The 10773-nt window shown below is 66.5% G+C and overlaps 4 protein-coding genes across 6 annotated transcripts in view; 3 read left to right on the forward strand and 1 right to left on the reverse strand.

Moving 5' to 3' along the window:
- The first annotated feature begins 648 nt into the window (after positions 1–648).
- Positions 649–3742, forward strand: LOC119711618 (atypical chemokine receptor 1-like). The gene is made up of 2 exons (XM_038162008.1): positions 649–1294; positions 2689–3742. The coding sequence occupies exons 1-2, from the start codon at positions 1274–1276 to the stop codon at positions 3625–3627; spliced, it is 960 nt and encodes a 319-aa protein (XP_038017936.1). The 5' UTR covers positions 649–1273; the 3' UTR covers positions 3628–3742.
- A 62-nt stretch (positions 3743–3804) lies between these two features.
- On the forward strand, positions 3805–6464 carry LOC119711620 (serum amyloid P-component-like). The gene is made up of 2 exons (XM_038162013.1): positions 3805–5644; positions 5820–6464. The coding sequence occupies exons 1-2, from the start codon at positions 5581–5583 to the stop codon at positions 6437–6439; spliced, it is 684 nt and encodes a 227-aa protein (XP_038017941.1). The 5' UTR covers positions 3805–5580; the 3' UTR covers positions 6440–6464.
- A 261-nt stretch (positions 6465–6725) lies between these two features.
- On the forward strand, positions 6726–8047 carry LOC119711619 (mucosal pentraxin-like). 3 transcript variants are annotated; one of them, XM_038162010.1, is made up of 2 exons: positions 6726–6992; positions 7338–8047. In XM_038162010.1, the coding sequence occupies exons 1-2, from the start codon at positions 6758–6760 to the stop codon at positions 7964–7966; spliced, it is 864 nt and encodes a 287-aa protein (XP_038017938.1). In that variant the 5' UTR covers positions 6726–6757; the 3' UTR covers positions 7967–8047. The 3 variants fall into 3 exon arrangements, with proteins under 3 accessions (XP_038017938.1, XP_038017939.1, XP_038017940.1); XM_038162011.1 differs by having other exon boundaries at positions 7341–8047; XM_038162012.1 differs by having other exon boundaries at positions 7371–8047.
- A 1955-nt stretch (positions 8048–10002) lies between these two features.
- Positions 10003–10773, reverse strand: part of NUDT17 (nudix hydrolase 17) — a 3214-nt gene continuing 2443 nt past the window's right edge. The window contains exon 7 of the mRNA XM_038161722.1: positions 10003–10137. Within this exon, the coding sequence (XP_038017650.1) occupies positions 10003–10137 (135 nt within the window). The remainder of the gene's footprint in view (positions 10138–10773) is intronic.

The following is a 10773-nucleotide window of genomic DNA, read 5'->3' on the forward strand; positions in this document are numbered from 1 at the left end:
GAGCTCAGCCCCCCTCAAACCTCCCCTGAGCCCCCAAACCTCCCACCAGAGTCACCCTGATCCTGCCCCTCAGCACCTCCCCCCAAAGAGCAGCAACCCCAATCCCCAATCCAATCCCTGGGGATCCCCAGGTCTTTCCCCCCCAAATCTGCCCCTCAGCCCCCCCAAATTGCCAATTCCCAGACTCCTCCTCAGCCCTTTCTCCCCCAAATCTGCCCCTCAGACTGCCAATTCCCAGATTCCCTCTCAATCCTCACCAAATTTCCAATTCCTAGACTCCTCCTCAGCCTTTCCCTCCCCAAATTGCCAATTCCCAGACTCCTCCTCATCCCTTTCCCTCCCAAATCTACCCCTCAGCCCCCCCAAATTGCCAATTCCCAGACTCCCCCCAACCTTTTTACTCTCCCAGCCCCTCAGCCCCTCCCAAATTCCCAGTTCCCCCCAAAAGCAGCAAACTGCCAATTCCTGGAGGCTCCCAGCCCTTTCACCCCCAAATCTGCCCCTCGGAGACCCCCAAATCCAGGCCTCCAGCCCTCCCCAAACAGCAGCAACACCAATTCCCAACCCCTGGAGCTCCCCAGTCCTTTCACCCCTAAATCTCCACGGCCCCCTCCCAAACTGTCACTTCCCAGCACTTTCACCCCCAAATATCCTCGTAGCCCCTCCCAAATTACCACCAGACCCCCAATTCCCAACCCCGGAGTCCCCCCAGCCCTGCTCCTCTCCAGAGATGTTCCTATAAGGATGTCCCTGAAGGCCACCAAGGCCACCAGCCCTGTCACCAAGCTGGTCCAACACCACAGGATGACCCCCGGGAGCCTTTCCTTCCTCCCGAGGAAAAACCGGGAAATTCCAGGCTCCGGGGAGGGTCTCCTCAATGCCCACCCCCATCCTGCACCCCAAACCCCTCCCTGGAGCTGGCACATCCCACCGCCATCCCCGGAGCGCGTGCAAAGACAATTAATCCCTAATTAATTTCACTTGTCCTGCCAAGAGCTGATGGTTTCCTGCTCGAGAAATTGTGGCGGCTTTCCCGGCAGCGCCATTCCCTGTTTTTCCGCCGGGTGCCAGGGCGGGAGAGGGCAGGGCGGCTCTGGGGCACCTCTTATCTCCTGCCCGCAGTCCTCGGCTCCCCTTGGAGCGGGAGGAGCGGGGAAGTCACCCCCGGACACCTCCTGGCACGTGGGTGCCCTGTCCGAGTGGCCACCCCCGGTGCCACCCCCGGCACCCAGCAGAGCCCCCAGCCTCGGAGGAGCGGCGTGAGAAAGCCACCATGGGCAACTGTGTCCCCGTGGTGAGTGACACCCTCACCACCCCCAAACTCCTGTCCCTGGCGGTGTCACATCCCCGCGGAGGGGTGGGCTGGGGGGGCCATGGGGGTCCTCGGAGGAATATGGGGGTCCCCCAGTGCTGAGGAGAATCACGGGAATTTCCAGTGGGGTTTAGGGGATCGCTGGTGCTGAGCAGGAGCACGGGAACCCCAAGTGCTCCCCAGTAGCGTTTAGGGGATTTCAGGGGTTCAGGAGTCCCCAGAACTGAGCAGAGCCCTGAGGGTCCCCAGTTCTGAGCAGGACCATGGGAATCCCCAGTGGGATGTAGGGGAGTTGAGTGGGGTTTAGGGGGTCCCTGGTGCTGAGTGGGGTCACAGGAGTCCCCAGTTCTGAGCAGGATCAGGGGAATCCCCTCTGCTCCCCAGTAGGGTTAAGGGGATTTTAGGGGTTCAGGAGTCCCCAGAATTGAGTAGAGATATGAGGGTCCCCAGTTCTGAGCAGGATCATGGGGGTCGCTGGTGCTCAGCAGGACCATGGAGATCCCCAGTGGGATTTAGGGGAGTTGAGTGAGGTTTAGGGGATCCCTGGTGCTGAGCAGGATCATGGGGGTCCCCACTGGGAATTAGGGAAGTTGAGTGAGGTTTAGGGGATCCCCAGGGATCCCTAAGAGGGGTCACAGGGAGCCCCCAGTTCTGAGCAGAGCTGTGAGGGTCCCCAGTTCTGAGCGGGACCACGGGAATCCCCAGTGCTCAGTGGGATTTAGGGAATTTCAGGGGTTTAGGAGTCCTCAGCGCTGAGCAGAGCCCTAAGGGTCCCCAGTTCTGACTAGGATTGTGGGGGTCCCCAGTGGGATTTAGGGGAGTTGAGTGGGGTTTAGGGGATTCCTGGTGCTGATCATGGGGATCCCCAGTCCTCCCCAGTAGGGTTTAGGGGAGTTTAGGGGTTTAGGAGTCCCCAGAACTGAGTAGAGATGTGAGGGTCCCCATTTCTGAGCAGGATCATGGGAATCTCCAGTGGGATATAGGGGACTTGAGTGGGGTTTAGGGGAACTCTGGGGACCCTAAGATGGGTCACGGGGAGTCCCTAGTTCTCAGCGGAGCCCTGAGGGTCCCCAGTTCTGAGCAGGATCATGGGGGTCCGTGTCCCCACACCCCCACCGTGCAGGGTCTGTGTCCACCCTCCGGGCTCCGCATCCTCCCCGTGTCCCTCCTGGGAGCAAACGGCCCCATCCCGGCCCCACCCGCACCCCGGCTGTCCCCAGCCGTGCCCGCAGCGTGTCCGTCCCTGATAACCCGCCCTGCCCAGCCCTGCCCGGGGCTGCCCGCGATCCCGGCACCGGCTCCGCCGGCGGGACAGCCCCACGGCCGGGACCGGGGGGATGCGGCACCTGCCCGATGCCCACCCGCCTCACCCGCAGACCCCCGGCATCGTGGAGACCCCGGGCTCCCTGGACATGGAGGGAATCACGGGCAACTTCTCCTCCTACTACGACGACGACACTGACAGCAACGACACCCTCCTGGACTACGACGCCGCACCCTGCCACAACCGCTTCTGTCCCCTCTTCCAGCGCGTGGCCCCCCCTTTCCTGGCCGCCACCTGCGCCGCGGCCGCGCTGGCCACCGGCGCCCTGCTGGTGGCCCTGGCCAGGCGTCCCCAGGCGTGGCGGTGGCCGCAGAGCCGCGCGCTGGTGGCGCAGCTGGCGCTGGGCGCGGCGCTGTTCGCGGCGCTGCTGCCGGCGCTGGCCGCGGGCGTGGCGCGGGGCTGGCACCTGGGCACGGGGCCGTGTCGCCTCACGTACCTCCTGTGGCACTGGAGCGTCTTCGCCCAGGCGCTGCTGGTGGCCAGCGGCTGCTGCGGCACAGCCTGGGCTCGCTGGGACCCCCGGAGCCGCCGCCTGGCCGTGGCGCTGTGGGCGGCGGCGCTGCTCTTGGCCACGCCGGCCGCTCTGGTCAGCGGCGTGGCGGGGGACACCGCCTGCGTCCGGCGCAGCGTGGACATCCTGGCCCCGGTGTACCTGCTGCACCTGGCGCTGTGCCTCTGCCTGCTGCTGCTGCTGCCCGCGGGGCTGCTGCTGGCCGCGCTGGCCGCGCCGCGCCTCAGGGCGAGCTGGGCGAGCGGGGCCGGGCTGGCCTGGCTCTTCCTGGGGCTCTGGGGGCCCTACGGAGCGGGGCTGGCCGGGGAGTTCCTGCTGCAGGCCGGGCTGCTGGAGCCCACCTGCGGCTCCTTCCAGCACTTCGACATCGCGCTGGGGCTGAGCGAGGCGCTGGGGGTGCTGCACTGCGGCCTCGGGCCCCTGGCGCTGCTGCTCGCCCGCAGCTGCCGCCGCGATGCCGGTGCTGCCGGGGGCTGCTGAGCTCGGGGGCTGCCGAGCTCCGGGACTGCCGTGCTCCGGGACTGCCGTGCTCCGGGAATGCCGAGCTCCGGGACTGCCGAGCTCCGGGATTGCCGAGCTCCGGGATTGCCGAGCTCCGGGAATGCCGAGCTCCGGGGCTGCCGAGCTCCGGGACTGCCGAGATCCGGGACTGCCGAGCTCCGGGAATGCCGAGCTCCGGGGCTGCCGAGCTCCGGGAATGCCGAGCTCCGGGACTACCGAGATCCGGGATTGCTGAGATCCGGGGGCTGCTGAGCTCCGGGACTCCTGAGATCCAGGGGCTACTGGGCTCCGGGACTGCTGAGATCCGGGGGCTGCAACGTGGAACCAAACGCACCCACGGCACTGAACGGGGACCCCCAGCACTGAGCCCCGGCCCCCTGGCACCAGACTTGGACCCCTGGCGCCAGATTTGGAGGCCTGGCACTGAGCCCTGGCCCCCTGGCACCAGACTTGGACCCCTGGAGCCAGACTTGGCACTCTGGATCCTGGGCACCAACCCTGGCCACTCAGCACTGACCCCTGGCCCCCGCAGCAGCCTCAGACGCCCCAGCACCAGTCCCTGTGCCTCCACCAGTGCCCCCCAGCCTGGCACGTCCCGCACCGGCCTGGGCCACCCAGCACTGCCCCCTGGCCACCCGGCACAAGCCTTGGCACCCTGGCACCTGCCTCTGGGCACTGACCCCCAGCCCCACAGCCCCTGTCCCACACCCAACACTCCCCCAGGATCCCCCGTTCTGTGCCCTCTGCCCTCTGTCCCCTCCCTTGGGGTCTCAGCCCCCTCTTTGGGGCCGGACCCCCCGACTGCCCGGCACAGAAAGCCCTGGGGTGCCTCAGGCTGCCCGGGGGGTCACCCCAGACTCCTGGGGGATCTCCGAGGCTCAGCCCTGGTTCCCCCAGCTCCAGGGGAGGATTTTGGAAGTGATGGGATTTTTTCCATCTCTCCTGACAAGCCAAGAGGATCCAGTGGGAATTAAACACAATGAACACAACTGCCAGAGGCACTCGTCCAGCCCAGTTAATGCACGGGATGGGACTGGGCGGTGATGGGGGGGACGGGAAATGGGGGTGTGTGCTCCTCGTGCCTCCAAATTGGCAGAAGTAGTTCCTAATGAAGCTCTGGAGCCTTCCAGGGGAGAGTGGGGGCATTTATACCCAGAGCCCACGAGGGCTGGGCGCGTGCAGTCACGGGTGTGACACGGGCACAGGAGTGGGGACAATGGGGCTGCTCTGCCTGAGCCAAGCCCTGGAGGAGCTGGGGGCTCATCCCCGCTAAACTGGGGGATCGATCAGTGGGGAATGAGCCCACATCGTCCCCAAAACTGGGGATCCATCAAACCCCTGCAGGGACTCTACACCCCCAGCCTGGCACCATCATTTGGGGCAGGCGAAACCTTCCCCCTTCCCATCTGCCTGTCCCCTCGGGTCACCATGGTCACCTGGTGTCCACGGCTCCACCTCTGTCCCCTCAGGCAGGACAGACAGAGCAGAGCCCGGGATGTGCCCCTGAGCTGTGGCTCAGGGCAGGAGGGAGACGGGAACCTTTCCCTGCACCCCCCGGATGACCCCAAATCAAACCACATCCCGCCAATGGGGGTTTGCCCACAGCAGGCACACCTGGGGAAGGAATGTCCGGGGTGTCCCCACCCCATCACCCAGGTGGACACAAGGCTGGGGTGTCCCTATCCCCCGAGGGGGGGGGGACATGCCCAGAGCCCAGCCCCAAGGGGAGCCCCGTGCAGGCGGGTGACCCCAGGTCTTGTGGCACGGCCGCGTGATGGCATGAAATCACCCACCCTGGGCATGAAATTGCCCCTCCCGGGCACGCCAGGCTGCTGAGGATGGGACTGGGGACATCCCCCCGGCAGTCCCCTCCCCTCCTCGGGCACATAAACCCGGCGGCAGCGCCGCGCCCGCCCGGCTCCAGCACCGACCATGGGCCACCTGCAGCTCTGGCTGCCCGTCCTGGCCGGGCTCGTGGGGATCGTGGCCCAGGAAGGTAGGGGGGACACTGGGGTGGGGGGACGGGCACGGGGCAGGGTCCCAGGGGGGATGTGGCAGCAGCTCTTGGATCACTCTCAGCCAGCGGGGCTGGAGGATGCTGGAGCAGGGGACAGTCAGAGAGGGCTGTGGGACATGCCAGCCTCCCAGCATGTCCCCTCTGTTGTCCCCAGACCTGTACCGAAAGGTGTTCGTGTTCCGGAAGGATCCCAGCGACGCCTTCGTGGTGCTGCAGGCGCAGCTGGAGCAGCCCCTGCGCAACTTCACCGTGTGCCTGCGCTCCTACACCGACCTCACCCGGCCCCACAGCCTCTTCTCCTACGCCACCAAAGCCCAAGACAACGAGATCCTGCTCTTCAAGCCCAAACCCGAGGAGTACCGCTTCTACGTGGGGGGAAAGTTTGTCACCTTCCGTGTCCCCGAGGGCCGCAGGGAGTGGGAGCACGTCTGTGCCAGCTGGGAATCTGCCAGCGGCATCGCCGAGTTCTGGCTCAACGGCAAGCCCTGGCCGAGGAAGGGGCTGCAGAGGGGCTACACGGTGGGGGCCACGGCTGCCATCCTGCTGGGACAGGAGCAGGACAGCTTCGGTGGTGGCTTTGACCTCTACAACTCCTTCTCCGGGGAGCTGACCGACATCTACCTGTGGGACACGGGGCTGTCGCCGGATAAGATGCGTGCAGCCTTCCTGTCCCTGCGCCTGCCGCCCGCGCTGCTGGCCTGGAACGGCCTCAGCTACGAGGTCAAGGGAGATGTGGTGGTGAAACCCCGGCTCCGGGAGGTGCTGGGGGCCTGAGGGCTGTGGGGCAGGGGTGGCCTCGGTCCCGCTGTCCCCTCCTCACCCCTGTCACTCACACCCATCTCCCCAGCACCCAGCAGCCCTTCACCTCTACAACCCACCTCGAGGAAGGTTCCCCAGCTGGGGACAGGGTCCCCAAGTGCCACCCGGGGAACCCATTCCCCTTCCCATGTCCCCCAAGCTGCCCCACGGCCGTCCCTGAACGGGCAGGGCACGGATCCAGTGGCTCTGGCGCTGCCCAGCCCCACGTGGAGTCAGGAACGGGAAGGCCCCTCCCTTGGGGACAGGGGGACTGTCCCCAAAGCCAGTCTCCCCATGCTTTCACGCCATTTCCCGACAGCCCTGGGGCTTGGGGACGAAGGTCAGTGTCACCACAAAAGCCGCTGTCACTCTCGGGTGTCCTGGGAGCAGCCTCTGAGCAGCTCCGGGTGGCTCCGAGGTCCCTCCTTTCCCACGGTGGTGACAGTGGCCGGGTTCGACGGTGCCATGGGGCCACTGTGGCTCTGCCTCCTCATCCTCGCTGCGCTCTTTGGTCCCACGGCCCCGCAAGGTAGTGGCAGGGGGACACCCCTGGGGGTCACGGGGACATGCAGGGGGGGTTGTGGGGGCAGTGGGGCACCCTGAGTGCGCCCAAAGGGTGAGGGGTGGGGGCAAAGGGGGTATGGGGGAACCCACAAGGGGCACCCTGAGCTCTGCAAGGGGGGGCCGCGCAGGGCACAGGGGTCTTGGCAAGGGTGGCAGGAGGGGACACGATGGCAAAGGGGCACCACGAGGACCAAAATGGGGGGACAGCAGTGGGGGGCGGCAGGGACTCGACACTCCACACCCTGTGCCTCAGCTGGTGGTGGCGGCACCCACCTCGGGGGCTGGTGCTGGAGGTCACCTCTGTCGATAGCAGGAGAAGCCACCCGTGTGTCAACTCTCCCAGACCTGGGCAGCTCGGTGTTCGTGTTCCCAAGAGAGTCCCAAAGCGCCCATGTGCAGGTGACGGCGACGCTGGAGAAGCCCCTGAACAACTTCACCGTGTGCCTGAAGTCCTACACTGACCTCACCCGGCCCTACAGCCTCTTCTCCTACGCCACCAGAAAACAGAGCAACGAGATCCTCCTCTTCAAGCCCAAACCTGGACAGTATGACTTCAACGTGGGCAACAAGTTCTTGTCCTTCACGGTGCCTGAAGTTGTCGGGGGGGTCGAGCACGTCTGCGTCAGCTGGGAGTCCAGTACGGGCATCGTGAGATTCTGGTTCAACGGGAAGCCCTGGCCCAGGAAGGGGCTGCAGAAGGGCTACACGGTGGGAGTGCCGGCCTCCATCCTGCTGGGGCAGGACCAGGACAGCTTCGGGGGTGGTTTTGATGCCCAGCAGTCCTTCGTGGGGGAGATTTCATCCGTGTACATGTGGGACATGGGGATCTCCACCTTGGAGGCGGTGTCGGCCATGTATGACACACCTGGCCAAACCCCCATCTTTGGGTGGAAAAATTTCCCCTACAAGATCGTGGGCGAGGTGTACCTGAAGCCCTGAGGCTGTGAGGGGTGTCCCCAGTCCCTGCTGTGTAACCCCCTCCCCCAAAGCCACCCAACATTGCATAAATGGAGAAATGTGTTTTTAGGGTGCTAGTGGTCTTTAGGGGTGGGGGAGTGGGTTGAGCCCCATCAAGGCAAAGCAGGCCTCAGGTGATGGATCCAGCCTCCCTAGGGTGAGGGGGGAACAGGGGAAAGAACTCCCAGCCCAGAGCCTTGCTCTGGTTTGGGGACATGGGGCTGAGCTAGGGACAGGGTAGTCCTGGCGGGTATGCGCACCCCTGGCAGCCCCCAGGCATGGTGGGGCTGGGCTTGGGGCACAAGCCAGGGGGCCAGAACTGTTGGGGGGCAGCCCTGGGACAGCCCAGTGTCCCCAAGCCTGGGGAGGTTCAGTTCCACGTCCCAGAGCCCTGGGGGTGCCGTTCTGGATCTCTTGGGGGGGTTCAGTCCCATGTCCCTGGGGGTTCAGCCCCATGTCCTGGTGGGGCACAGTCCCGTGTCCTGGGGGATTCAGACCCAGAGCTCTGGGGGTGCAGTTCTGGAGCCCTTGGGGGTTCAGCCCTGGAGCTCCAGGGGTTCAGCTCTGCATCCTGGGGATTCAGCCCTATAGCCCCATGTCCCACACAGATCTGGAGGATCCAGCCTTGTGTCCTGCCGGTGCAGTCCTGGAGCCCCCGGTGGCTTCAGTCCCAGAGCCCCAAGGGGCTCAGCCCCCTCTCCTGGGGGATTCAGCCCCCCATTCCTGCATCCACCCAATCCTGCAGATCCCTGTCCCGAGAGATTCAGCCCCCCTGTCCTGGGGGATTCAGCCCCCAATCCTGCAGACCTCTGTCCCAGGAGATTCAGCCCCCCTGTCCTGGGGGGTTCCAGCTCGCTGCCCTGGAGGTTCAGCCCCGTGTCCCACACCCCGCATCCCGGCACGGCCCCGCACCCGCGGGTCCCCCCCTTGTCCCCCCGACACCGACCCGACCTCTCCGTGTCCCCACGGTCCCCTGTGTCACCCCCGCGCCGCCTCCGTCGTTCGCTGCCGCCTCTCCCGGCCCAGCTCCGGCCCCGCTCCCCCTCAGCTCCGGCCCAACGCCGCTTCAGCCCCTGCCCCGCTCCGGCTGCGCTCCGGCCCAGCTCCACCTCAGCTCGGACCCACCTCCCCTCAGCTCCGGCCCCGCTCCACCTCAGCTTGGACCGCTCCACCTCAGCTTGGACCGCTCCACCTCAGCCCGGACCCACCTCCCCACAGCTCCGGCCCCGCTCCCCCTCAGCTCCGGCCCAGCTCCCCTCAGCTCGGACCCAGCTCCACCTCAGCTCCGGCCCACCTCCCCTCAGCTCCGGCCCAGCTCCGCCTCACCTCCGGCCCAGCTCCACCTCAGCTCCGGCCCAGCTCCACCTCAGCCCGGACCCAGCTCCACCTTAGCTCCGGCCCAGCTCCACCTTAGCTCCGGCCCAGCTCCACCTCAGCTCCGGCCCCGCTCCACCTCAGCTCCGGCCCCGCTCCACCTTAGCTCCGGCCCAGCTCCCCTCAGCTCGGACCCAGCTCCCCTCAGCTCCGGCCCAGCTCCGCCTCAGCTCCGGCCCAGCTCCGCCTCAGCCCGGACCCAGCTCAACCTTAGCTCCGGCCCAGCTCCACCTTAGCTCCGGCCCAGCTCCCCTCAGCTCCGGCCCCGCTCCCCCTCAGCTCGGACCCAGCTCCCCTCACCTCCGGCCCAGCTCCACCTCAGCCCGGACCCAGCTCCAGCTTAGCTCGGACCCAGCTCCCCTCAGCTCCGGCCCAGCTCCACCTTAGCTCCTGCCCCGCTCCGCCTCAGCTCCGGCCCAGCTCCGCCTCAGCCCGGACCCAGCTCCAGCTTAGCTCGGACCCAGCTCCCCTCAGCTCCGGCCCAGCTCCACCTCAGCTCCGGCCCAGCTCCCCGCAGCTCCGGCCAACTCCGGCCCCGCTCATGCCCCGCTCCACCTCAGCTCCGGCCCAGCTCCACCTCAGCTCGGACCCAGCTCCACCTTAGGTCCTGCCCCGCTCCTGCCCCGCTCCGCCTCAGCTCCGCCTCAGCCCGGGCTCGTCTCGTTCTCGCTCCGCCCCGCGCGGCCTCCCCGGTACGGCGTGGCCGGGGGGACACCGGAGCGGAGGGAGCGGAGCGGGGCCGGGGCCCAGCGGCGCCCGGCGGGGCCCGGAGCTGCGGCCTGTGGGGGCGGGGGGGCCCCGAGCTGGGCCCGGGGCGCTGAACGGGGGTCCCGGGGGCTGGTGAGGTGGGAGGGGTCTGAATTGGGGCACCCGGTTAAACTCTGCTGGGGGTGGTGGGTGTGAGGGTCCTGACATGGGGGGTGTCAATTGAGGGGTCTGAATTTGGGGTTTGGGGTGCAGGAGAGTTTGGGGTACCCTGGCCACGTTCTCCAGGGTGTGGTTTTGGGGGGCCCGGGGGTCCTGACATGGGGGGTGTCAATTGAGGGGTCTGAATTTGGGGTTTATTTGGGAGTCCTGGCCAGGGGGTACATGGGAGTTTGGGGTACCCTGGTCATGTTCTCCAGGGTGTGGTTTTGGGGGGCCCGGGGGTCCTGACATGAGCGGGTCTCAATTGAGGGGTCTGATTTTGGGGTCTGGGGGCTTTATTTGGGAATCCTGGCAAGGGGGTGCAGGGCAGTTTGGGGTACCCTGGCCACGTTCTCCAGGGTGTGGTTTTGGGGGTGCTGACATGTGGGTTCTGAATTGGGGAGTCTGGGGGTCTTGACCTGGAGGTCCTGGGGATCTGGCCAGGTTCTCCGGGGGGTTGGTTTTGGGGAACCAGGGGTCCTGATGAGCAGGGTCTGAGCTGGGGGTCT

This window comes from Motacilla alba, chromosome 25 (genome assembly GCF_015832195.1).
Source record: "Motacilla alba alba isolate MOTALB_02 chromosome 25, Motacilla_alba_V1.0_pri, whole genome shotgun sequence".
NCBI lineage: Eukaryota > Metazoa > Chordata > Aves > Passeriformes > Motacillidae > Motacilla > Motacilla alba.

Excerpts from the sequence above, each read along its gene's own strand:
- LOC119711618 (XM_038162008.1), top strand. The coding sequence starts at position 1,274 with ATGGGCAACTGTGTCCCCGTG. Across the intron at positions 1,295-2,688 it reads TGGGCAACTGTGTCCCCGTG|ACCCCCGGCATCGTGGAGAC; the intron begins GTGAGTGACACC and ends CCTCACCCGCAG.
- LOC119711620 (XM_038162013.1), top strand. The coding sequence starts at position 5,581 with ATGGGCCACCTGCAGCTCTGGCTGCCCGTCCTGGCCGGGCTCGTGGGG. Across the intron at positions 5,645-5,819 it reads GGGGATCGTGGCCCAGGAAG|ACCTGTACCGAAAGGTGTTC; the intron begins GTAGGGGGGACA and ends TGTTGTCCCCAG.
- LOC119711619 (XM_038162010.1), top strand. The coding sequence starts at position 6,758 with ATGCTTTCACGCCATTTCCCGACAGCCCTGGGGCTTGGGGACGAAGGT. Across the intron at positions 6,993-7,337 it reads TGGTCCCACGGCCCCGCAAG|CAGGAGAAGCCACCCGTGTG; the intron begins GTAGTGGCAGGG and ends CTCTGTCGATAG.